This window comes from Crotalus tigris, unplaced genomic scaffold, assembly GCF_016545835.1.
Source record: "Crotalus tigris isolate CLP2741 ecotype Arizona unplaced genomic scaffold, ASM1654583v1 scf7180000024429.2167931701:2281839, whole genome shotgun sequence".
NCBI classification, from domain to species: domain Eukaryota; kingdom Metazoa; phylum Chordata; class Lepidosauria; order Squamata; family Viperidae; genus Crotalus; species Crotalus tigris.
Genome location: NW_024100596.1, coordinates 1,606,210 through 1,632,891, shown reverse-complemented (window position 1 = coordinate 1,632,891; position 26,682 = coordinate 1,606,210). Strand labels below are relative to the sequence as shown.

Genomic DNA, 26,682 nt, shown 5'->3' with positions numbered 1-26,682 from the left:
TCTCAACTAGGTCATTGCAAGCCTTTCATAATGCTGAGCTTTACTCATAGAGAGGGTAGGGGAACCCGTTCTATTTTGAAGATAGAAAATTAATTGTGTTTACTTTCCCTTTGAAGAGCCTGTTCCTTCTGTTAGGAATAGAAATCAGAGAAATTTCCTCTACCAAGATTCATTTGAAGTAACTATTGTTGCAAATAAAATGTGTTCCAAATACAAAACAGCCCGCAAGCCATTAAGGTAGCTTTCCTTACTTGGTCTCCAAAGGCCTGCCTGAAGACAGCATCTGCTAGACCTAGACCTAGAATGCCTGGACAGCATAAACAATCCATACTGCAGTGGATGAAGATTTATTTTCAAGAAGATGCCATCAAGCCAAGCTCACCTGGTCACTATAGGGCAGCACTGGACATTTTACTGCCCCTGGGCTACATCCTGCCCTTTGGTTGTCCCTGTGTGACCCAAATGAGGTCAGTTGGAAATTAGAAATGAAATGTAAATAAGTATACATCATGCATGCAAATAAAACTGCATTGCTGTTATTTTGAAGGTGACTATCTTTTTCAATTTACATATGTGCATGGTGCATACATATGGACCTTCACAATAATGTATTGAATCTATTGGTTTAGCCATCCACAACAATCCCAGTTTCTCATATGGCCCCTTGGGAAAATTAATTGTGCACCCCTGCTATAGGATTACATTTGCACTGTTTTCCTTGCAATAGCAGTTTTCCATCCTTGCCTTCCTGGGCTTTTTCAGCTTCTCCACCACTCCTGATTCTTGCTAGTACTCTCTTGTGCAGGTATTAAATGTTGGCCAAACTGTGGATTGGCCCAATCAAATGCTGGGATCATTTTTTTCTGGTTCAATGGAACCAATTATCCCATAAGGCAGGGAAATAGCAACTTATAGATTCTGTAGAGCAGACGTGTCAAACACAAGGGCTGAGGGCCGGATGCGGACCGCAAAGTGGTTTCATGTGGCCCGCGAAGCCATCCTGGAAACAGTGAGGGAACGACCCTTGCTGCCTTGGCCCTGGCCCAGGCCAGCGGGAGCCAATGTACAATTTTGTGGTGGCCATCTATCTTGAAACATGTTCAATCTTGGCTCCACAAGGCCGTCTGGAAACGGCTTGGTGCCGCAGGTGCTCGAGGGCCAGGCTGGGCGTTTGACTTCTGCTGCCCAGAGTTCCGGGCAGCCCGCACCACCATTCAGCCCACCCCTGCATGGCCTGAGAGGAACAGTGAGACTCCTCCATTGGACCATGCCTTGGCACTTGCCCTGGTCCCACCCCCTTCTGCCAGAGACCCTCAGATCTGTCCCACTCCTGCCCAGGCCTCCACAGGCACCCTTGACGCGAGCGATGTAGAGCTGACCACGCCCACCCAGTAGGCCACACCCACTCTGTCCATGCCCACCCAGTAAGCCGCACTCACCCTGGCCACACCCCCCCCAGGGCAACCGCAATGCTGATGCGTCCCTCAATGAAATTGAGTTTGACACCCCTGCTGTAGAGAAACAAAGAGGTGCTCCCAGGACCCAATCACAAATCACAATTTGCAATTTTTTATAAAACTTCTGAAGAACAAAAAATATGATTATTAACAAGCAATTCTCAAAGCAGGAAAATATTCACACCACTAATAGAGGATGGCTCTCCCTGAAGGTAGGTTCCTTCTATCTCTAACTGATAAAGCTGGAAGTTAAGTATGAAAAACTTTTACATAATTTATCCACAACAAGAAAAAGGAGTTAATCCTAAATCAGCTGTTTCTCTGGGTGTGGAGTTCTCTGATAATGATACCACATGATCCTTCCAGCAATATACAGGCAGAGTGAAGACACAAAAACAGAGACAAAAATGGAGTTTAAATAAAAATGGAGTTTATCTGCCTCCAGCCAGATACACCACTTCTACAATTAGTAACTGGTCTACCATAATTAGAGTTCATTAAACCATTGTTAACTGGACATGATTTAAAAGCAGATAGCAATTGTGTATAAATTTGTACCATTAGATTAGGAATTAGGGGTTGGAAACCCAAGGTGGGTTGGTTTTGTTTAGTGCTTGTCTCAATTTTTCACCAAAACTTATGCATGTGTTTTTTTGGGTGTGTGTGCGTGTATGCCTACAAGGCCATATTGAATATCCGGAACTACTTAGATTGGTCCCTGCAGTTTTCTTGGCATGTTTTTTTAGAAGCACTTTGCCCTTGCCTCCTTTCTAGGGTTACAGAAAGGAGTGGGCCTAAGGTCACCCAGCTGGTTTTGTGCCTAAAGTGGAACTAGAACTTAATCTCCCTGTTTCTATTATGTCACCTTAACTCAGTGCTTCTCAAATAGTGGGGCGCGCCCCCCAGGGGGGGCGCGAGGCTCCGTAAAGGGGGGGCTCATGTGACCTCGGCAAATACTGTCATATTGGATTTCTAGATCGGATCATCCGACTCACTTGCAAGCAGCAGCCCGACGTGGAAGACAACATGATCGCCAACGCACGTGACACATGCAAAGGACCCGATTGGATAGACATGATGCTCTATCCTGATTGGCCAAACCCGCCCGTGTGACTTTTAGACCCGGAAATCGGTCCTCTGTACAGAAAAATTTTTTTTACAGTCGCGCAGGGGGTGCGAAATGTTTTCTTCTTCCTAGGGGGGCATGACAGAAAATAATTGAGAAGCACTGCCTTAATTACTACACCTAACAGACTCTCTCTCCATAGTTCTTTTGCATGCCCGCTTCAAAGTGAATTCCATTAAATAGTACTTTATCCAAGTTTTGGATTTCTACAGCAGAATAAACTAGCAGATACTGCTGTACAAAAATATAATAAACTGGGTTTTTTTTTACTCTTGGAGATGAGAGATGTAATTTATATTATATTTAAAATGTCAGAATCCAATTATATTTCATCTTTAATTATCAAACATAGAAACTCCCAATTCTGCCTTCTCTGGATTCTGCCATAAGAGGGAGAAAAGGGGGAGAGCAAAGGGGCTTTATGACCCTCACTTCCTTCAGCACACTTCAAAGGACTGAATGTGTGTTTATTGTGGCCTCTAAGCTTTAACATATCAAAGAAGAGTAATTGCCTTTCATGTAGTTATCTGAAGTCTCCATCCAGACGGAAGAAGAAAGGGGATGGAATTGTGATACTTGAAACTATCACTGGAAGGGGGGTTGATTGGGTGGGACTACTGGGGAACCCCTTAAAACCTTGAATGGGAGAGCTTGAACCCCAAGTCCTGTCTAGCATGCCTGCAACCATTTTCTCTTAATAAAGGATTCCTGTTGGAAGAATTATTCCAAGAGTTCTGTCTTCTTAAGATGCAAAGTGGGGTGGGTCCTCACATTAGACAGGACTTGCAAAATTAATCCACCTGGAAGGAAGACCCTTGCCGGGGGATTTTGCAAAAATTTACCATGTCAGACAATGGAGCAAAAGAGGGGGAAAACTCCCTGGAAAGAGAGCCGCTGACCCAGTTGGAACCTTGCCAGATGTTGGGATCCGAGAGGCCAGATTCCTCAGGAGAAGAAGTGGTGGAGACACAGGACCACAAGCCTCGCTGGTCGATGGGCGTTGGAAAGAAAAGTGAGTGGGGAAAGGAATCAAGAAAGGTGACCCTGAGACGGGGGACCAAGCAACCAGAATGGAAGCAGGAGATGGAGAAATCCCTGCACGCAAGTGAAGAGGGAGGAAGCTGGGCACCGTACTCAGACTGGATCCTAGAGAAAGCTATTGACCTGATGAAGAGAACTCTCAGCTCCCTAGGAGAGGAGAATACTGAACCCTACGGCTGCCCCAGTTCCTGGAGCCGCAAAGGGAGAGACACCGAGGGGGACGTGGAACCTGCAACCCCAGGGACATCTACTGATCCAGGAGCTCCCACCCCCTACCGGACCACAGATGGCAATCTGGACGGAAGGCACTACCACCCACAACAGAGGCACCGATCCATTCCAAGACGTCCACCGTTGGAAGTGAAATTCAAAGGGGAGCCAACACGCTTGGGGTTTTTCCTAACCCAAGTCCTCAGCTACATGGAGGAATATGGGCAGGATATTCCCAGCGACAAAGCCCGCATCCGGATCGTGCAATCTGCCCTGGATGGACCAGCTGCGGATTGGGTAGTGAACTTGCATGACTCCAATGCCCCAGAACTCAGTAACTTCAACCGTTTCATGTCCTCTTTGAGAAGACGATTTGAAGACCCCCTGGCTGATCGCAAAGCCCGTGAAAAAATAACAACGATGAGGCAGGGCAAACGCCCAGTGGCTGAGTATACACAAGAATTCCGGGCCATTGCCAGCAAACTGAATTGGCCAGAAGACATCCTCCTTGGCCATTTCAAAGACGGACTAAACTATGATCTATATGATGCTTGCCTACCCCGAGGGGACCCACATCGACTTGAGGAATGGTACGTCTTGGCAGAGGAAGCAGAGATCGACATATTGAAGAGGCACCGCCGAGGAAAACAATGGAGCCGCCCCCCGCCTGAGCTGACACACCAACCGGTGAAATCATCGGATACAGCCAAGAAGCAAATGGGATGTTTCAAGTGCGGAAGAGAAGGGCATCGAGCTGTAGAATGCCGCTCAAAGGCCCCCCAGCACAACCCAGACAGATCCCCAATCAACAAACCCGGAAAGTATTCAGCTAAGCCAAAAGAAACGGCCATGAGAATGATGGAAATTGCAGAAACCCCCACCTCTGCTCACCAAGGGGAAAGACAGCCCTCAGATGACAGCTCGGAGGGCGAACCCCTGGTAAGTGGATGCATCACACCCATCTTCAAAACAGTGACTATATTAATCCCCCCCATGCCCGAAGCTGTGAAGGTGAAAGCCTTAATAGACTCTGGCTGTACCCGCTGCCTCATTAGCCCAACACTAGTGGGGAATCTGGGCATCCCATCCAGGAGACTGGAACAACCAATCTCATTTGGCCAGCTAGATGGATCCATAGCAGGGGGGGTGCCAGCTACCCTAGCCACTTTGCCAATACATCTCTCCCTGGGCAACCATGAAGAGGACTTAACGTTTGTGGTGACCCCAGGTATGGAATGCCCAATGATTCTAGGGATGGAATGGTTGAAAAAATGGAACCCCTGGGTAAATTGGAGGACGACAGAAATCAAATTCCCGAAGGGGGACCCTATGGACTTAAAACCCCAAGGGAGGCTACCAGAATCAAGAATAGAAAAAGCATCCATAGGAGAGGAAAAAAGATTAACAGAAATACCAGAGGAATATAGGGACCTTGCTGAAGTCTTCAGTGAGGAGAGGGCGAATGAGCTTCCCCCCCACCGACCCACAGACTGTACCATTGAATTCAAGCCTGGGGCAAAACTCCCGAAGCCCAGATTATACTCCATGAGCCCAAAGGAGAAGGAGGAAATGGAAAGATTTATAAAAAAAAACCTGGAGAGAGGTTTCATTGAGCCAGCCAAGCCTAAAGTGGCTGCCCCGGTCCTTTTTAGAGAGAAGAAGGATGGCTCCTTTACGTTTATGCGTGGATTATAGGGCCCTGAATACAATCAGTGAAAGCAACCTATACCCGCTGCCCCTCATGAAAGACATGCTGTCACACCTATCGAAAGGGAAAATTTTTTCTAAACTAGACTTAAGGGAAGCTTACTATCGAGTGAGAATCAAGGAAGGGGACGAATGGAAGACTGCATTTAACTGCCCCATGGGGTGCTATCAATTCAAAGTCTTGCCATTTGGATTACAAGGGGGCCCTGCAGTCTTTATGCAATTAATCAATGACGTTCTAAGGGAGCACCTGTTTAAGGGGGTCCTTGTTTACTTGGACGACATTCTTATCTTTACCGAAACAAAAGAAGAACACGTCAAACTTGTCAGAGCGGTTTTAAAGAAGCTGCGAGCCGCTCACCTATATGCCAAACTCTCAAAATGCGAATTCCACCAGGAAAGGATAGACTACCTAGGCTATCGCATATCCCCACAGGGCATTGAAATGGACCCAGAGAAGGTCAGAGCAGTATTAGAATGGGCACCACCCCGCACAAGAAAGCAACTACAAAGTTTCCTGGGCTTTGCAAATTTTTACCGCCAATTCATCCCCTCATTTGCACAGATAGCCTTGCCCCTCACTAACTTACTAAAAACGAAGGGAACATCCTCAGTAAAACCTAGCCAGCCACTAACATGGACAATGGAGTGCCAAGCAGCGTTTGAGAGACTAAAGAGACTTTTTTCTGCCGAACCAGTACTAAGGCACCCAGACATGGACAAACCCTTCATAATACAGGCAGATGCAAGTGATGTGGCAGTGGGGGCTGTGCTATTACAAGAAAATGATGATGCAGTATTGCAACCCTGTGCATATACATCTAAGAAACTCACGGAAACAGAACAGCGCTGGCCCGTATGGGAGAAGGAGGCTTATGGGATACGTTGGGCATTACTCACGTGGCGACAGTTCCTGGAAGGCAACAAAATCCCCTTCCAGGTATGGACTGATCACAAAAATTTAGAAGCCCTGAAAACTTCCAGGAAACTCAATCCCAAACAAGCCCGCTGGTCCCAGCATTTTCACCAATTCCAATTTAAGCTCAAACATTTACCAGGAAGAAAGAACTTCCTGGCAGATGCACTATCTCGCATGCCCCAATATAACAGCGCACGAACCACAGACTCTAGACCAATAATGGCAGAGTCACAACTGGCAGCGCCAGTAACCACAAGAACCCAAGCCAAAATAAAACCACAACTGGACAGCCAAACTGGGATTGAATTCAGAAAAAGTTTGGAAACAGATGATTGGTTCCAGAAAAACAAACATGTGTGCACAATGAGAGACGGATTGCCTTGGGTAGGGGAAAAGTTATATATACCAACAACTCAAAGACTAACTTTCATGCAACTTTGCCATGACACAAAATCAGCAGGGCATTTTGGATTTGTAAAAACTTTACACTTAATTAAACGGCAATTTTGGTGGCCATCAATAAAAAAGGACATAGAAAGTTATGTTGCCAGCTGCCCAACCTGTGCATCAGCAAAGAGGTTGCAAGGGAAATCGCCAGGGCTGTTACAACCAGTGGCAAGTCCCTCAGCCCCCTGGAGGGAAATAGCCATGGATTTTATAGTGGAATTGCCTGAAAGCAATGGGAATACTGTTATCTGGACAGTCACGGACCTATTTTCCAAACAGGTGCACTTTATCCCTTGCCAAAAAATTCCCACTGCAAAGGCCTTAGCAAAACTTTTTATCCAGCACATTTACAGATTGCACGGGGCACCCCAACGCATCATCTCTGATAGGGGAGTGCAATTTACGTCTACATTTTGGAAGGAATTTTTATCCCTCTTAGGGACCACTCAGGGACTGACATCTAGCCATCACCCTCAGACAGATGGACAAGCGGAACGCTGCCAGTCGGTACTTGAGCAATATTTGAGATGTTTTTTAAATTTCCAACAGAGTGATTGGACGGACTTACTTCCTTTTGCAGAAGTTGCCTACAATAATGCAGTCCACTCCAGCACAGGCTACACTCCTTTTCAAATAGCCAACGGCCAAAGTTTCAACCCTATGCCAGAGTTAACCCCAAAAGAACCAACGATCCCTTCACTGAAAGAATGGATGGAAAACCTACAAAACACCTGGCCAATAGTCAGAAAATCACTAGATGAAGCTAGGCGGGCATACAAAGCACAAGCCGATAAAAAAAGGGTTGAGCCTACACCATTCATTATAGGAGAAATGGTGTACTTATCTACAAAATACCTAAAGTCCCTACAGCCCTGTAAAAAACTTGGACCAAAATATATAGGACCTTTTCCAATTAAAAGGATCATAAATCCAGTAACAGTAGAATTAGAATTACCCAAAAACCTCAGGCAAATACACCCAATTTTTCATTGCAGCTTGCTGAAAAGAGAGCATCAGTCACCTCTACGGCCAAAAATCCCCCCCCCACCACCTCCAATCATGGTGGAGGGGGAACAACACTTCGAAATAAAAGAGATCCTTGACTCTAGGAGATATCGTGGAACAACTCAGTACCTAGTTGCCTGGAAACACCTCCCTGCCTCACAAAATGAGTGGGTCCATAAACGTCACGTCAGAGCCCCGAAGCTATTGAAGAAGTTTCACACAGAGTATCCTAACAAGCCTAACTAAATTTTTTACTTGTGTTTTCTTTCAGGTGGATCTCTCTTATTGTTAAGAGGGGCCGGATGTCAGAATCCAATTATATTTCATCTTTAATTATCAAACATAGAAACTCCCAATTCTGCCTTCTCTGGATTCTGCCATAAGAGGGAGAAAAGGGGGAGAGCAAAGGGGCTTTATGGCCCTCACTTCCTTCAGCACACTTCAAAGGACTGAATGTGTGTTTATTGTGGCCTCTAAGCTTTAACATATCAAAGAAGAGTAATTGCCTTTCATGTAGTTATCTGAAGTCTCCATCCAGACGAAGAAGAAAGGGGATGGAATTGTGATACTTGAAACTATCACTGGAAGGGGGGTTGATTGGGTGGGACTACTGGGGAACCCCTTAAAACCTTGAATGGGAGAGCTTGAACCCCAAGTCCTGTCTAGCATGCCTGCAACCATTTTCTCTTAATAAAGGATTCCTGTTGGAAGAATTATTCCAAGAGTTCTGTCTTCTTAAGATGCAAAGTGGGGTGGGTCCTCACATTTAAAACAGCAACATCCTGGAAACAGAAAATTAGCATGAAAGGAGCAGCAGAAATAGAATTTCCTTATAGGTTGTCTGTTCTTTTTTTTTTTTAAATGTAGCCTTTACACATCCTCACCTCAGCAGATGGAGCACCTAATTAACCTTGGCTACTATCAGAAACTAAGATTCAGCCTGTGTTAGTCTTTGATGGGGAGGAGTTAGAGTTGTGGACTGGAGTAGGAAGTTGAAAAAACTTATCAAAAGAAGATAGGGTCAAACCACTTGGTCATACTGTTAAAAAATCCCTACATATATAGTCAGCAGAAGGAGAGCTCAGTTTGAAATAGTTCTCTCTCTCTCTCTCTCTCTCTCTCTCTCTCTCTCTCTCTCTCTCTCTCTCTCTCTCTCTCTCTCTTTCGCACACATACACACAAATATCTCTCAGTGTAAATCTGCCCCTTTCCCCCTATGCCGTTTTTGTATTTTGTATGATTTTTAATTGTTTTAACAGAAATAAAAGATAATACAAAATGAGTTTAAAAGAAAAAAAGAATATAAAAAAATAGAATGTGCAACAAGTAAAAGAGGAGAAATAAAAAGGTATTTAAAGAAGTAATTTCTAATATTTACAGCATTTGCAAAAATATCACCCCCCCCACCCTTAAAGTTACATTGCATAAATCATTTCTTCCCATATCTAGCCCTTTTCAATTGGTAATTTCAAAAGTATTTAACTCCGTTGTATCCTTTTTTCAGCAAAAAGTCCACAAAAGATTTCTGATATTTTATAAACCTGCTAGTCTATCCTTGATTTCCTCAAAGGATCACAATAATCGGTGAAAGGCAGTGGCCCCCACGTAGACATCTACTACGGTAAGGATGTTGCATTCCATTGCAGAAAGGTCTAGAACATCCCTCTATTAAAGTGAGCTGATATAGGCAACTTACAACCAGTCATTTGGTGACTATTCAAAGTTACAGTGGCACTGAAAAAAGGGACTTGCCACCATTGCAGCATCCCCACAGTCATGTGATCAGAATTCATGGTGCTTGGCAACTGGCATGTACTTATGATAGTTGCAGTGTCCTGGGGTCATGTGATTGCGATTTGCAACCTTTCCAGCCAGCTTCTGAAAAGCAATGGGGGAAATTGGATTTACTTAACTGCAGTGATTTTACTTAACAATAATGACAAAAGTGGCCATAAAATTGGACATAACCCACTTAACAACCACCTTATTTTGGTCCCAATTGGGGTTGTAGGTCCCCTGTAATGCCTTTCTGCAATGGAATGCAACATCCTAAGCAGTTGGTGCCTATTGTTTGCCCATGGTCTCTCAAACATTACTTTAGAAAAGAATTTGAGGTAATTTCTGGGCAGTGCTAGTATACTTCACCAAATCAAGTGATAAACGTGTGGGACGAAAAATTTCTTTGCACTTATTCCAAGAACTAAGAGAATAGACTTATTCTCTTGTTTAGAAGTGCAAATGGTAGAGGAAAAAATGAGAAAAGAGGGAATTTTTCATTTTTTCCCCAAGTCTTTTTAAAAAAATTTCAGGAAAAGTAAAAAATGATGGCAAGAATAAAAAGCCACCAATGAAATTTCTTTGGAATAATGAATGCAGTATATTATGGATTGCTATCCTTTATTCCTTCCACATGTTTTCTATTAATTTGTAATAAGTTTTATCAATGCTTTTTTTCTAAAAAAAAAAAAAAGGTGCCGGAACTCACACATGTCATACAACCTGCCTTGCCTACCCTTCAAGGTTCCATCCAAAAAAGGTGCCGGAACTCCGTTCTGGGCGTTCTATGAGAAAAAAAGCCCTGAGTTTTATCTCAAATTCCAGAGTGCTAATTTTTTTGTAAATAGAGCACAAGGAGAACAATTCAGCTCTTAGGCTGAAGTGTGAACTGATTTTAGACCCGCCCCCCCTCCCAAGGATTCAGCTCCCAGTTTGCTTATGGGATTGCTGATAATACTTTATTTTGGAGGTTGTTGGCTCTGTTTGCCATTAGGCATCAGAGGACATAATTTTGTTTTATGTTCATGTGGTTTATTTCTGCCTTTATTGTTGCTGTTTTCTGGTTTGTCAAACTGACCAAATTAAGAAAGCTTAGGTTTCTTAGGATTCTGCAGCTTATAGTTAGAGACAAAAATTACAACATTTTAAAGTTTCTATGTCTGTTTTTTCTTTTTCTTTTCCAGGCAAAAAAATACCCCAGTTGTTTTCTCCTATGGCTTCAAAATTACTGAAAATATTACATCGGCCCTTGTGTTAGCATCTCTGGCACTTCCAAAGTGATCCTTAGGCCTTTTCAGGGTTAGGAGCAATTTGCTTCCTTGATCATTGCAAATCTGACAATAAAATCTAGGGGTAACTCATTAACGCTGAGGCCAAGAGCTTTATTGTTTCAGCTTTGTTATTGCTGAGCTTTCTCATTATTTGAGTTTATTGTTGTACGTTTGAAGATGGTTGGACCATCTTTCTAATCCAGAGGTTCACGTATCCTTGAGGCCAAAGGAGAAAGACTCCTGATGACTCACAGCTGCCTTCTGAGCATGTTGTCATTGGATACAAGGCCAAAATGGTTTTAAAGTTGGCAGCATTCCCTGAAGCCCTTTTAAGCCCCACTATGCCTGTGAAAATGGAAAAGAAAGGCTGTTTATTTTGGGCACTTGTTTTCAAGCCAGAGGTTTTGCAGGATAGAATTGGTCGTGGAGGCGGTTGAAACTCCTTCTGTCAGTGGGAAGATCAGTGTGGAGAGATTCACATGGAAAGTACATTTCCAGTTTTGCTGTGGGTTCCTTGTGGATGTGTTAGGTTTAGACACAGATGTAAGGGGAAGATTGGCTTCTGCTAAACCTCTGTGGCCCATTTTTACAAAGTATTTATATAAGGGATGAAAAAATTTGGAGGTAGCAAAAGAATATGACAAATTATAATGTAAGGGTGGAGGGGAGAGGGTCCAAGAAGCAAAAGGGAGAGCAGTCTGTGGGGTAGGGCCAGACCTAGGTGGGAAGGGCATATGTTTTGTTTCCCTAACATCTCCCTAGTTAGGGAAGATCATGTTTCAATTAATATGGAAGATCTTACCAGGTTCATACCCTGAAGAAATGCCTAGAGCACGCAATATTGGGCTGGATGGAGAAATGGTTAGATCTGTTCCTGTTCAGCCAGATTGAAAACTGAAGGCTTTTCAGAAGACTTGCTTTAACATGCTGTTAACCACTCCTTTGAGTAGGCAGGTAGGACAAGCTAGCCAGATGCTGGAAATAATAGGCTTAACTACCTGTCATGTTGCCCAAAAATTGGATGGCAGGTGCAGGCTGAGGCAGGTGGATGCTCTTCTGAGAGTTCTGCTTGGTGCCTCACCTCCTGCACACCTCAAAGAGAGCGAAATCCTTGTTTAAAAATAGTCCAGCTGATAGATCTCAGGCATGCTGAAGGTGAAGTGGGAGGGAGCAATCAACAAGTGACCTGACTCCGGGTAATCCAAATATCTCAAGTCCATCATCTATATTATCTGGGCTAAGCAATAGTTCGAAGCTCAGACACTATGGATATTAAAGGTTAAATTGGAATATTCTAATTAAAAATTAGGTAAAACTCAAAACAGGACATGGATATGTATAAGCAAAAAAATATATTGATAAATGCTTTAACTAAGTTTGTTATAATTAGAAATCTACTAGCCTAAATGTGATATAGCAAATGTTAAGGGAAATAGAGAAGGAATTTCTGATGATGTAACCTGAGATATGTACCAAATACTGTGTTATTGAATCACTGATTACCCAGTCACCACTCTACTTTCTGAATATTTAATGTAAAACTGGAAAACCAATAACATTTGTTTAAAAAAACAAAACAAAAACAAGTGATCTGACTCCTTGATTTGTTCTGCCAAGGAATGGTAGTACTGGCTGGCAGTGAATGACCAAAGAGGGCAGTTCTGACCTCACAGCAGGCAGTGACTGGAAAGAACTGGTAGAACATATAATTGTGAAAGGCTCCATGAAATAGCATTTATCACCATGGCACTGAGTGCTGCCGAGCCAGAATGGAATAGGCAAAATGGTGCCTTTTCCCTACCCACTTAGGACAACTTAAATGCAACTGTTCTGGTGCTTATATGAAAGTCTCACAAATAACAAAAATATGGTCATTCAAAGCTTACTTTTTGGCAAAAGTAGTGGAAAACCTGTAATACACCCAATGTTGATAGAACACACAGCACACAGCAAACCAAGTCTGTTTCCTGGTTTAAATTGAACTGTACATTATAGGGCTAGGCCTCAAGAGAGCACTAGTTGGTGGTACAGTAAGCCCTCTACTTTTAAGAAGACAAGTGCTATAAAAATGCCAGTTAAGCATTACCCAGGCAGAAGCTAGGTATTAGACTTTGCCTACAACCCAAGTCACATCCAATGATCAGAAGGGAAAGGTGAGGCCTACAGCAGACTAAACGGGTGAGTTGAAGCTGGGCACATCCTAGCCTTGATGTCAATAACCGTATCAACAGTGAACAAAAATATTGTGTTAGAAGAAGAGAGAAGCTAAGAGTGACTAAGGTGCTTCCATCAATAACTGAAGATGAGACAAAAGCAATCTCGTGAAGATATGTCCCCCCCCCCAAGTGGTTACTGGAGCTTGTTATGCTACACTTATGTGGAACTGAGGAAGAGGCCTTAGGAGCACAGGTTAGCCTGCAGATCTGACCTAATAGCCTTTATCAGATAAAGGACTTTCACCTGGCTTGGACTACTTTAGTTGTGAGTTGACCTTCCCTAATTAATTCCTTGCTTTGGCTGGATGTCTGTGCAAGCTGGAGCTCCATCTTGATATTCCTCTATTTGTAACTTCATGACAGGCTGTTGCTTTATTATCCAGTAGTCTTAAATCTACTGTCTAAAATTATGGAATGATAATCCTACCATTTTAAATTATTCCCTGGGAACCAAGGTGAAAAGCTCTGCCCAGAACTAAAAGCAATGCTGGCTTAGGAGTTATTTTCTGGAATGACTTTCTGCAGAACTCTGGGGTTTGGGTGTTTGTATGTGCAATTCGTTTACCCTAGTTTTCTACAGACTGGGCCTCTTGGGCCATGCTTCCGGCTGTTTCCAGGGCCTTGTCCAAGAGTTACATGGAGCCTGCATGCGTTCAGCTGGTCATTGGCTTTGTACCTTGAGACGTACTTGGCAACAGCCACAGAGCAGATCAGAGCCATGCCTAAAGAGAGATTTTTCAGGGTAAAAGGTGGGGGGGGGAAATGATTTTGGGTGATAGTGACCTAGTTCAAATCCAGTTTCCCAACTTCCTCCTCTCTGACATCCCATATATAGTTTGGCAGGCCAACCTGTTGGCACAAAGAAGACTGGAAAAATGAGACACTTGTTTACTGTGTGTCTTACCAGGGGCAAGAATTAGAAGGGTGGCCTTAAATCACGAGTGCAGAATAAAGGCTCATGTTGCAATTTAGCTGTGTGTCTCTCCTCTACTATAGCTTGTAGTGTATGGCAGGGTCCCTCTTGGGCAGGAAAGCTTGCCATCTGGGTACATAGCAGAATCTTATTTTTGTTTCTGCTAGGACTGAGTGGCAGTTCGGCAGCATAAAGGCTGAACTCTGTTGGTGGCCTACGGTCTTTGTAAAGGCCTTTCCAAGCTGCAATAGGAGAAATGGAGTCATCGTTTTTCTGTGTCTCTGTAGCAGTGCCAGGCTTAGGGTGGGGGTTGTTTATTTGTTTGCCATTTCTAAATGGCAGTTGAGGAATAGGAAGGATCTTTTTGCTTTGTGGCGTCTTGTGCAGTTATTATTGCATTATCCTTATTTTTTTAAAAAATAAAAGGAATGCAAGAAGGTTGAAAGTGAGAAGATGCTGTGGCTTGGCTGCTTATATCCCCCATTCCCCCCCCCAAGAGCTGTGAACAACTCACAGGAATTGCATACTCAAGGCTTTGTCTGGAAGTACTCTCTGATAATGTGAATGCAGATTTTTGACCTCTGTATGCTCCAACTAAGAATGTGATTTGTGTAGGCAGGCTGTTAAGGCCTGTGGAAATACAGCATAGCAGTGCCGGCAATTGTAGAAACTGCTTCCATTCTCTGTCTCTGCTTATCCACAGACAGTGAGATCTTCTAAGTCACAAGACATGTCGTGATATATCGCGATTTCCCCCCCCCCCCCCATTGATGGAGCTGGGGTGGATGCAGTTTCAGCATGATGCATCAGGTCCGTGGGACGGCAGTTTGACCCCCCCCCTGTTCTAAGTGCATGGATCCTGCTCTTCTTTGGCCAGTACGCAAAGCTAGGAAATGAAGGTTATAGCTTTTCAGGTATAGTTTTTTGTTGCTTGGAAATGTCCTTCGCTCTTTCACATGTAGGAACTTGGGTTTCTTGAACGGATGACCTAGAAATGCAGGTCTTATTTCTTTCAACAGACTACTGGAAGCTTGCATAGCTTATGACCCATCCAGCCAAACGCAACCTACCAGTCTTGTTTCAGAAACAACTTGCCTGTCTGCTTGCTTGGAATTTAATGAAGGCAGGGAGGCATCTGGCAGGCCAGCTATAGTATGTGCTTCACGGGTATTTGCTTTAGTCAGACATAAATCATGCAGGCATAACCCAGTGGGATGATCAGATTGATGGTGGGGTTGATAGTAACATCTCTCTCTATAAAGAGACTATCTTTATTTTGTTTGAACTACGTGACATGCTTGAGGCAAACCATGGTCGGAATAGTGTGAGTTAAATCAGTGGGGTATGGGTAGTGTCATCATTAGACAGGATATGTATGCAATGTCTCATTACCTTTCCCAAATGTGTGCTCTTGCAAAGATTTCCAGCCATAATACTGACTTAGAAGGCAGTCATGTTTTGCAGATTCTTCTTAACTCCCTCTGCAGTGCCATCCATAGTTCCTGATTGTCGGCCTAGACAGATCAGGAATTGACTCCTTGGGAAGGCTAAAACTACTTTTACTGAGATTGGCAATAATAACTAGAATCTTGCAAGTCTGATTGTGCTGTACCACCACCACCTCCTCCTCCCCCTCCAGTAAATTAGGGAGGTCTCTGCCTGACCTGCTTCCAAATGCTATTTTATTGTTCTGGACTTTTTATTGTTTCAGTCCCTTTTGCCTTGGTAAATGGTTCCTTCCTATCTCCATCAAAGTCATTGTTTTTATTCTGCACTGGGTTCAGCTTCCCTCTTCCTTCTCATACACCAGGTGGCGTGATCCTCTATGTGGGTTCAACAGCTGGCTCCAGCCCCACTCCAGGCAGCCCTCCCAGTGGATATCTGGTATCTTCACCCCAACACTCACTGCCATCCTCGTTAGAAGAGCTGACCCTCACCGAGATTGGAGCCATCAAGCCACAGCAGGCCAGCTCCCCCTCTTCACCCAAGGTAGCCTTCCAGTTTCCTGAAGGGATCTGCTACCCCAGCAAGGGCCAGCTACCCTCAACATTAAATAAGGTGCCTACCGCCAAGCAGAATGGAGCCACCAGCACTTTCACAAGTAAGTGATTCTTCCACATATATCTCCTCTTCTCAGTTTAGTATAGGATTTCTGACATACAAGATGGAATAAGTCTTAGATTGGACCCAATGCTCATATTCTTATTTTTCTGTATTTTCTGCTTTAAGAGCAAAAAAAGGGAAAATCTTTGGACTACAAGGTGATTCTGGAAGTGATGGCTGAGAATTGAGACTAAGGATATGAGTTATGAGCAAGGCTGTGCTTGCTAGGCAGTCTTAAGGAAGCCACAGATTCTTTTGCCTGTGTCCAACCCTGCTCTTTCTGCAGTAAGAAATAATGATAGGAAAGTATTTGTATGGATTTATTTGAAGCTTGAAGCTTCTGAATGCTCTTCAAGGATAACCCCATATAGAGCGCATTGCAGCAGTCTGTACGTGAGATGACACGGCTTGAATGACTGAATGCAAGGAATCCTGATTCAAGAAAGGCTGCAACTGGAGCACCAACTAGAGTTGTACAAAGGCTCTCCTGCTGTGAGTCCCACCTGCTCTTTGAGCAGGGATCACAAGTCCAGGAGAACTCTCAAGTTGAGAACTGGGTCTATCTGCGGTAGTGCAACCTCATCCTGAACCACATGGATTAAAGTCCCAGATCTAGAAGCTCAAAAGCCATTCGATCTTGTCAGGGAGATTATTTCTATGAAAACTACAATTCAAGATAGTTAATAATCATTCCATTGTGTCTGTGCGGACCTGGAGTCCTGGTAGAAAGACCAAGAACTGTTATTCTCCTTGAAGGTAATTACTGCTCTTTTGGGTGTACTCATTTTCTGACTTAATCAAATGTTAAAAATCACCCATTGCTCAAAACCGTTTTGCTTCAAACAAAAAAGTGAACCATTAAAGAGGGCATAGACCCACCCAGTCCCTTGAAATTTTGAAACCCTCCTTATTGGAGGTATAATATTGTTTTATTTACAGTAACCTTTTGCAAATATATTGACAAGGTTCCCATGTAGCATTAAGTTGTGATTTGTTTTAATTTGGTTTGGTCCCATATGACAATAGTGAATCATGGCTTTTGCATTTTGGGTTCTGAATGTGACAGGTGAATTTAGTCAGTTGTGAATTAGTCAGTAAAACATGTTTAAACAGGTGGTAGTCCAACGTGCAAAGTCTTTCTGTACAGGTGTGCATGTGGCCATTGTTATTTCCATTTTAAATAAAAGTTCAGATGGATTCCATTCTGATGGAGTTAGTTTGGCCCTGTCAGCCATTCCCAATTGTTATTCTCTAAGTCTGCTGAACTTCCATTTCCAAATCCTACAGGCATGCTGACTGGGATTATAGGAGTTGACATGTATTGCGTCTGGAGGACAGCAAGTTGGGGAAACCCAAAGGTCCTTTTTCCAAGTGGCATTTGGACTTTCTTGGTTTTTTTCTTTGAAAACATTCCGTTCTGAACCAGAGAAGCTTCTTAGATGAGATACAAAACGTTTTCATAGTAAAAAGAAGAAGAAAGTCTGGCTGCCTTATGGAAGAAGCACCTTTGGGACAACCATGACCTGGGTAATTGAGAAGCTCCATAGACAAGTTAGGAAAAGTTACTTCAGTGGACCAGGACAGAGAAGAGGGAGATTGGATCAGAAACTTGGGCCTGGCAGGGAATTAAGATCAGTTCTTCTCTTCCTTTGCAGAGACTGGTGGGATGGTGTTGCTTTGCAAAGTTTGTGGAGACATTGCTTCAGGCTTCCACTATGGGGTTCACGCTTGTGAAGGATGTAAGGTAGGTGCATCTTCTTGCTTTCTTCCTCTTTTGTTTGTTTCTATTATGACAAGCCTGTAGAAGACTTAAAAACATCTTTGTTTAAAAATAGTTCAAGTTGAAATGCTCAAGATTGATTGTTTGATCATGTGCTCTGAAGGTGATGTCAGTTTTTAGTGACGATGTAGAGGGGTTTTTCTCCAGGTTGATCTTTTCCTAATCTGGTCCTTCAGATCTTCCAGTGTACCCATTACCACTATAATTGAGTCCATCAACCTTGATGCTATTCATTCTTTTCTTATTTTTCTTGCTATCTTTCCCAGCATATAAGTTTCCAAAGTATGATAATTTGAATCTGGTCACTTCAGTCTCTGCTGAAAACCCTGGGTTGTTTTATTTGATGACCCACTAGCTTTTTTTCTTAGCTATCCATTGGTGCACTTGGGTGCCTTTTCAACACCAGTATTCAAAAGAATCAATTACCCTGTTCTTTCAAAGTCTAAAATATTTAGGATACTAATATGAAATCCTACACTGGCAGACCTATTGGCGGCATGTGCAACTTGAATCCATATTGAGTTTTGGTTTTGACCCAGGCTAAAGAGAAATTAGTTTAGTTGGAGTCTCCATTAACACACAAATTGGATTAATTTATTAATCCACAAGTTGGATTCTCCGTTAGCTGTTTGATTTCTCTAAAATAAGAACCATAATACCAATAATTCTCGACTTACAACCAGAATTTCCACTGCTAAGCAGTAGCACTGGCCAGCATCCTCCAGTCCTTCAGCAATTCAGTTGGCAAAACAAGGAATGTTTCAGCCATGTATTTTCTTCCAAGTAGCTAGAGCCTACCAACTTGCCAGTTGTTCAGTTGACTCTCTGGAATCCAAGGGAGGATAAACTAACTTTTGTCTTCTTAGATGTCTTCAGCCAACATTAAGAAAAAAAGGCATGAGGAATACTCCAAAGCTGACACCAAGCAGCGTAGAAAGCTAAAAACCAGTAGATTCATTTTACATGTATCCATTTGTTGGTTCATCTCCTCTTTCCCCATTCCTCTTTCCTGGTGCCTTCAGGGTTTTTTCCGCCGGAGCATCCAGCAGAACATCAACTACAAGATGTGCGTGAAGAATGAAAATTGCATGATCATGCGTATGAATCGCAACCGCTGCCAGCACTGCCGCTTCAAGAAGTGTCTGTCGGTGGGGATGTCAAGAGATGGTAAGCAGCATCTGGGTAGGGCTGGTCTCTCTTTGTGGCGGTGTGGGTCTGTAACTAAAGGCTTGAAAGCAACTATAATGAATTCAATTTGTAGTCATGAATGTTTGCTTCATGATTTGTAGTCTATAGTCATGAATGTTTGCTTCATGATCAAGCACATTGGAATTAACTGGCTAACACGTGGATTCCCGTGGATTCCCTTTTCTTGAATAGCTCTGAGACAGAAAACATGAAGTAGGAAAATCTCTGGAAGGCAACGTGCTCCATTTCCATCCTTGGAAAAAACCACTCAGTTGCATCCTCTCATGTCCTCAAATTGCACTGCCCAGATTTAGCTACTGAATTTTGGCAGAATGATTTGTTTTGAAGTTCTTCAATGATGAACATGAGAAATTTGCTTCCTGTATACTTCCTCTGCCCTTTGCCCAGTGTTATAAACCACAGTGGTCCCTAGCACTGGGAAGGCTGTTCACCCCCCTTTTTAAGGAACAATAACTTGATGATTGCCATTGCTAAAAATGATTAGGAAATGGCAGAGGGTGATAGGGAAACAAGCAAAGGCTGGGCTGATACCAAGACATGCTTCAGTGTTAATGTGTTTAAAGAGATAAAACCTTAGTCCCAACTCTTGGCCTGTAGTGCTGTCCCTGCAGTCACTCTCTCACAAAGGTACAGTGTCAGCAAATGCTTGGTTGATAAATGAAACCCTGGGCTGATTAATGCTTTTGTGTCAGAATTTGCAGAGCAGGAGAGAAAGATGGGGAAGAGCTACTTGTATGCAGAGACCAAGCAATGTCCTTTGATTAATGGCACACTGGCTCTCCCAAGTACATGACCCAGAGGCCTAAGATTCTGCTTATAATTTTGGCTTTGTGGTAGCACTGCTGGCTTGGGAAGGAGGGTTGGATCTGATCCTCTCTTTCTTTGCTGGGGAAGAATGAACAAAGATAAATTGCTTGCCACCACCTCCTAAATTGGAGAAGACCATCATACTGTACGTTTGTGCGTCTGAGAGTTTGCACGGGCTTTCCTGAGCATCATTGTGTTTGTATTAAGTGAATTTTAAGAATCGTGCACTTTTCCTTATTTCTCCAGCTAGAAATGCCACCTTCGGTGGAATCGTGTTAGGGTGCAGCTTCTCTTCCTGTAGGGTTATGGCACAGAAGAAAGTTCTACCTGTTCAGTTCCTTTATTGCTGCTTGTTATAGCGTAATGTCTCCCTGACCCTCAGATTGTCACGTTCCTTCTTCCCTTCCACAGCTGTGCGTTTTGGGCGCATCCCTAAGCGAGAGAAGCAGCGCCTGTTGGATGAGATGCAAAGCTACATGAACAGCCTGAATGAAGTCCCCATGGATGTGGGCCTGAGCTCTGAGGTGGATGCTCCACCCAGTCCTAATACCCAGGAAGAAGAGGCAATAAATGCCATCTCCAGGGCTTACCATGACATCTTCCTTAGCGGGCAGGACCGCCTAGGCAGGCGTAGTAGCTCCCCAGGGGCAGAGACTGCCCCTTTGACCAACTACAACGAACAGCCGCAGCTGAATCATTCCCTGGGTTATGGGCGATACGAATCAGCCACTCTCCACCTCTCCAGCTACAGCCCTGAAGAACCAACCTGTTTCGTTGACAACAGTCCCTCCTGCTATGGCAATGAGATCTTCCAGAACCAGCAGACCAGTTATCTTCAAAATGCTGGATGCTACCCACCCTTTGATTTTGATTATTCTGAGGGAAATGTCCAGAGGAGCTGTCTATGGCGGGGAACCACCAGAAGGGGCATTGTGAGTAGGCCAGTGTTATACTGGGGAGTGGTGGCTGGGCATGTGGAGATATCCAGCAGCAAACAAGCAGCTTTCTTGATATAATCGCCCTGCATGCACCCTTTGGTGCATGCAGAGCGATTGGGGGAAATAGCAGAGGATGACTGATGCTGTCTTGTCCCAGAGAATTTCTGTTCAATCAGAACTCGGCCAACTAGCAGTAAGACACTCTGGTGTCACTGCTAGTCACCCTGGAGCCACATTATGTCTCTTTCTGGAAGTTTAAAATCTTAGATATTACATTTGAGGAAAGCCTGCAGAGCATGGATTTGGGTCTACTTCCTTGGATCTCAGATAAAAATATTGGCTTTGCCAAAAGAAAACTGATTTTCAAATCCTTGACATCCCTCTGCTGTAAATTATTGGTAGTGCAGTGGAAATAAGAAAGCAAACCAAACAATCTCCTTGGATTGGTAGAACAAGCTGGCATGGTATCTGTGGTTCCCATGGCCAGTTCCTGTCCTTGTCCCTGTTTTAAATGAGGAACTGCTCTTGTTCTAATTTTTAAAACCATGAACCACAGGATTAAATAGTAAAAGTGGTGCCCTCCAAATGGAATGGCTATGTCCAGATCAAATGGTACAAAGTAAAGTACTGTGTGCCGCAATCAGTTGCCACCACAAATGTAAAATAGCTCCTGGTGATTTCAGATAGTTGTTTGTGGCTCTTAGTTTTACCAAAGAAAGTAAGAAGTAAAATCACGTCTGGTGTTTTCTCTTAAATTATCTGCATGAGTTCATGAAAAATTTTAGTGTTTTTTTTTTTTTTGAACAATGTTTTGAGCCAATCCATTGTTTTAGTAAAATCATTTTGGCCACTTCTCAATTACAGTTTTAAAATGACAATTAGTTGTGATGGCAGGTCCACATTGGCAAGCTACTGAGTTTACTGCTAAAACTGTTCGAAATGGTGGCATATAGAAGGGCTTTCAAATGAAGAATGGCAAATTGATCCTTCTTACTTTCCAGCAATGCTTTCTACTAATCCAAGATACTTTTAAAAAACTTTTTATCCCATTGGAAGATCATTTTTGGAAATAACCTCAACTGGAAAAAGGAAAAGTTACAAATATTCTTTTTTCCAAAAGAATGGCCAGTGAGGCAAATTACCCTTTTATCATTTTTCTCTCCCCCTCTCCCTTTACAAATTCTATCCTTTCATTATATCTGGCTGTGCCTTTGGGTTAAACTAGTTTACTTTGTATTCTAGTCACAAAGCCATCCTGTTTATGTGTTGAGAGAACAAGTGTCTTTAAAAGTATTAAGTTATACCATTTGAGGGTTAAAATGGATCTTTTGCAAAGAGTTTTGCTTGACCAAACATCCCTCTTTCTGTCAATCTCTTTGTGGCATGTAGGCTTGTCCTCTGAATGCCACCCCTTATTGTGGCAGTGGCAAGAGCAGTCAGCAAGTGTGGGAAGAGTTCTTACAGTGCTTCACACCAGCTGTCAAGGAGGTGGTTGAGTTTGCCAAGAGCATTCCAGGCTTCCAGTCACTCTGCCAGCAAGATCAAGTGATGCTCCTCAAAGCGGGCACTTTCCAGGTCAGTGCTGGGTGCATTCTTTCCATGGACAGCCCCAAATCTGTGCAAAAAATGATTGATGCAAACTTAGTTAGCCTCAGGATCTTTTCTGCACTGCAGCTGTGCTCAGGATGATTTTTTTGTTTTGGAGAGAAGCTATGAGGGCACACAGCAAGAATGAGGAAGTGCAAAGAGAATGGCTCTTTTGGGGATAGGTTTGTTTTCCACAGTCTCAAGTGTTATGGAATTGCCTTTTAATTGTCAAATAGCTTTGCTATCATCTGGAGAACATAAATCTTGTTGGCAAGATTTCACTGGAGCTGAAGCTGAAACCTCCTTACTGACTGCCTCCTTACTGCTTTTCGTGTTGGAGTAGGGAATTTTCCTTATAATTAAGACACTCTCTTCTCAGAATTTGGAACTCTTTCCAAATAGCATTCTTGTGTCCCAGCAGTTGCCCAACTGTGGAAAATGCAAGTAAGGACAAGAAAGTTGTACCTACAAATTTTATCAATTTTACACTTGAAGCAGATTACTGGTTAGGCCTTTGGCTTGCTCCCATGATGCAAACAGCACGCACATAGCTGCTGCCTCACTGGGCACCTTTTTATTTTTTTTCCAAATTTTTTTGTGGTTCTTCAGATGCAGATGGAGATGATAACAAGTTTGCTCTGGGAAATTATAAGTTGCTAGCTGTGTTTCTTCATTCAGTGAAAAATGTGTTTGTCAAAAAGATGTGTCTTTGCTTAATGGGACACTGTTCCACTATTTGTCCTTTCATAGGTGCTGATGGTACGCTTCTCCACCCTCTTCAGTCCCAAGGAGAAGAAAGTAACATTTCTGAGTGGGGAAACATATTCACTTGGCAGCCTACGTTCCATGGGCATGGGCTCTCTGCTGGATGCCATGTTTGAGTTCAGCGAGAAGCTCAGTTCCTTGGGGCTAGATGCACAGGAGATGGCCCTCTTCATGGCTGTGGTCCTTGTCTCAGCAGGTGGGCGTAAGCTTGTGTTGCAACCAGACTTTGGGTAGTGAGACATACTTGTTGCAAGAGCTCTTGTAACTTTCGCTAAAGGCCTGCCTTCTTGCTATAATCCTGTGTTGGAGACTGTATAGGTAGTCCTCGACTTAACAACCATTCGTTTAGTGACCAAAGTTACAATGGCACTGAAAAAAAAGTGATCATTTTTTACATGACAGTTGATGTTGTGATTATGATGATCACATAATCAAATTTTGGATGCTTGGCAGTTTGCATGTAATGTCCCAGGATTATGTGATCACCTTCTGCAACCTTCTGACAAGCAAAGTCAATGGGGAAGCCAGATTCATATGACATCCATGTTACTAACTTAACAACTGCAGTGATTCACTTAAGAACTGTGGCAAAAAAGGTTGTTAAATGGGGCAAAACTCACTTAACCAACTGTCCTGCTTAGTAATGGAAATTTTTGGACTCAATTGTAGTTGTAAGTCAAGGATCACCTGCCTTGTGGAGGATCATATGGAGTTTATGTGCCAGTAAGATCATTTCTGTAACCAAAACAGAATGGAACCCAATTTGATATGATGGAAGAAGCCTGCAGAAGGAAGGATGGGTTAAGAAATAAATCCAGCTGGAATTTGGGGAGAAAAAAATAGCCCCCCCAGCGCATCCCAGAGAAACAGGCAATTGAACTGCTTTTTTGACATTTTCTGGTGAGAAGGAAGATACTTAAAAATAGTACAATGAAACGTTTTCTCAGCATAGGGGCTTATAGGCAGGTTCTAATGAATTTACCATTTAGAAACGTGGATGCAATTGTGATTATGCTAAAGCTGTGGTATTGGGTACAAGATTAAATTTCTTAGGATTCCATTAAAATTCCTCTATCCAGTGAGCAAGTAGGTGTGCGAGAAATATCTACTGAAATTTCAGAAGTCCAACAAGTATTAAGTTTGTCAGAAGAGTCTGTTCTGTCCTTTTTGTGCATTTAGAAGAACCAGATTATGAAGGGTCAAAAACAGTACAATGCAATATAATACAATTAGATAAACTGCAATTGTAGTTATATTCCATGCATGCATATACTTTGCATTGTACATCATCTTATGTAAAACACAGATCACTTTCACATTTTGTATTTTATATATTTGATAATGCATTTGATACTGACAAATCTAGTGAGATAGTGCAGTTCGTCCTTGATTTATGACTGGTCAATTAATAACTATTCAAAGTTACGGCAGACTTCAAAAAGCTACTTACAACCTGTTCTTAAGTTACAACTGCTGTCTCCTCCTCTTTCATGGTTCATGTGATCAGATTTTGATGCTTGGCAACTGGGGCTCATATTTACGGTTGGTTGCAGTGTCCCACGGTCATGTGACTGTGGTTTGTGACTTGCTGATTTTCAGCAAAAAAAATACCCCTTGGATATGCTAGATTCAATTAAGGGCCATGTAGTTAGCTTAATAACCATATGATTTATTTAATGACCATGATGACACACTTTATGTAAAAATGGTTGTAAAATTGAGTTTAGTCAGACTTACGACTGCAATTCCAGCCTCCATTTTGTTTGTAAGTTGAGGGCTATCTTTAAGTGGTTTAATTCTCCCTAATATGTTATCATTTTTCCAAGACAGCTAAACCCATCCCCTCTTTTTCCATATCTTCTTTATTTCTCTTAATTTTTAACACCTTTGTTTTGGTTTTCAGATCGCTCTGGGGTCTCCGATGTGGATGCTATTGAAATTCTTCAGGAGACATTAATCCGGGCCTTGAGAACTCTAGTAATCAAGAAGCATCCAGATGACTCCACGCTTTTCCCTAAGCTGCTTCTCCGTCTCCCCGACTTGAGAACTCTGAACAAGCAGCATTCAGAGAAACCTCTTGCCTTCCGGATCAACCCTTAATTCCAGCACATCAATCTCATAAGCCCTAAGACTTCAGGAAAGAAAAAAAAAATCCACCATCAAGTAAATTTACTGCAGCGGACTAAATGTTGCTCTTTGGGAAATGACCGTAATGATGAAATAAGAGGTGTAGAAAGGATACGACAAAGGCAGGAAGCCTATAGCCCCTGGCAGCTTGTTGGAGTAGATCCAGTGAGGAGAGAGATGGGATGAAGGAAGGAAGGATGCATTTCCCAGATAGCGCTCTCCACAGCACAATGCAGACTGAAGATCATTTACGTGCCAAGAGAGATCAGGCAAACAAACTAGACACATCTGTTATTTCTAAATGGGTGTGGGTGTGTATACACACGCATGCATATATCCACACATATATTTCCATACGGTGTTGTTTTGAGGCTCTACCCTGTATATAAATGCACCAGCTACATTGTACATAAGAGTAATCCTTGGTAGCTTTTGAGGGTGGGCAAATGTAGGACCACCTGGTAAGGCAGTTACTGCAAAATCTAGCTTCCTTAATCTGCACGCTAGTGAAGTCCCAAGTCTCAAAACTTTTTTTCTTTTCCTTTGTTAGCCTCTGTTCCTTTGCTGCTATTTTCAGAAAGTGTGTATGTATGTGTATACACACAAACAAAAGAGATTTTACTGAGTAGATGGTCTGATCAAATAGGAAATAGAATTACTTAAGTTTTCCACCTCCACCCCTATCTCGGCAACTGTTTAACTGACATCCCAGTTCTCTTTCATCTTGTTAGGTATGAGTGTCTAGATAATACATATTTCATAAAGATCTCAAACAAAAATACAAAAGGTCTTCCACCAGTTTGTGACAGATTGGTTCTCCATAATTTGTGGCTACAACAGAAAGGCAGTAAGAGGAAGAAAGCTATGGAGATACTGTCAATTGATCAGAAGTCTAGTATTTCAGCAAGTGATAGGAAATTGATTGTAGTTGGATGACTTGAAAGAGCTACAAGTAGTCCTCAACTTACAACACTTCAAAGTTACAATGGCACTGAAAAAAATAACTTACGATCATTTTTCACACTTAGGACCACTGAAGCATCCTCATGGTCGTGTGATCAAAATTCAGAGGCTTGGCAGCTGGTTCATATTTATGACAGTTGCAGTGTTCTCAGGTCCTGACAAAAGTCAATGGGAAAGCCAGATGTCACTTAACAACCATGTGACTAACTTAACAACTGCAGTGATTCACTTAACTGGCAAGAAAGGTCATAAAATGGGGCAAAATTCGCTAACATGTCTCAGTTGTGGTCATAAGTTGAGAACTACCTGTATTGG

The 26,682-nt window shown here is 42.8% G+C and overlaps 1 protein-coding gene across 1 annotated transcript in view; it reads left to right on the top strand.

The window, feature by feature from the left end:
- The window catches only part of LOC120302348 (nuclear receptor subfamily 1 group D member 2-like), a 46,204-nt gene extending 19,728 nt beyond the window's left edge, over nucleotides 1–26,476 (top strand). Inside the window, exons 2-8 of the mRNA XM_039330569.1 lie at nucleotides 15,899–16,189; nucleotides 17,847–17,935; nucleotides 18,994–19,138; nucleotides 20,399–20,919; nucleotides 22,315–22,500; nucleotides 23,263–23,473; nucleotides 25,181–26,476. Coding sequence (XP_039186503.1) covers nucleotides 15,899–16,189; nucleotides 17,847–17,935; nucleotides 18,994–19,138; nucleotides 20,399–20,919; nucleotides 22,315–22,500; nucleotides 23,263–23,473; nucleotides 25,181–25,377 — 1,640 coding nt within the window. The 3' untranslated portion in view covers nucleotides 25,378–26,476. The remainder of the gene's footprint in view (nucleotides 1–15,898; nucleotides 16,190–17,846; nucleotides 17,936–18,993; nucleotides 19,139–20,398; nucleotides 20,920–22,314; nucleotides 22,501–23,262; nucleotides 23,474–25,180) is intronic.
- Nucleotides 26,477–26,682: the final 206 nt, after the last annotated feature.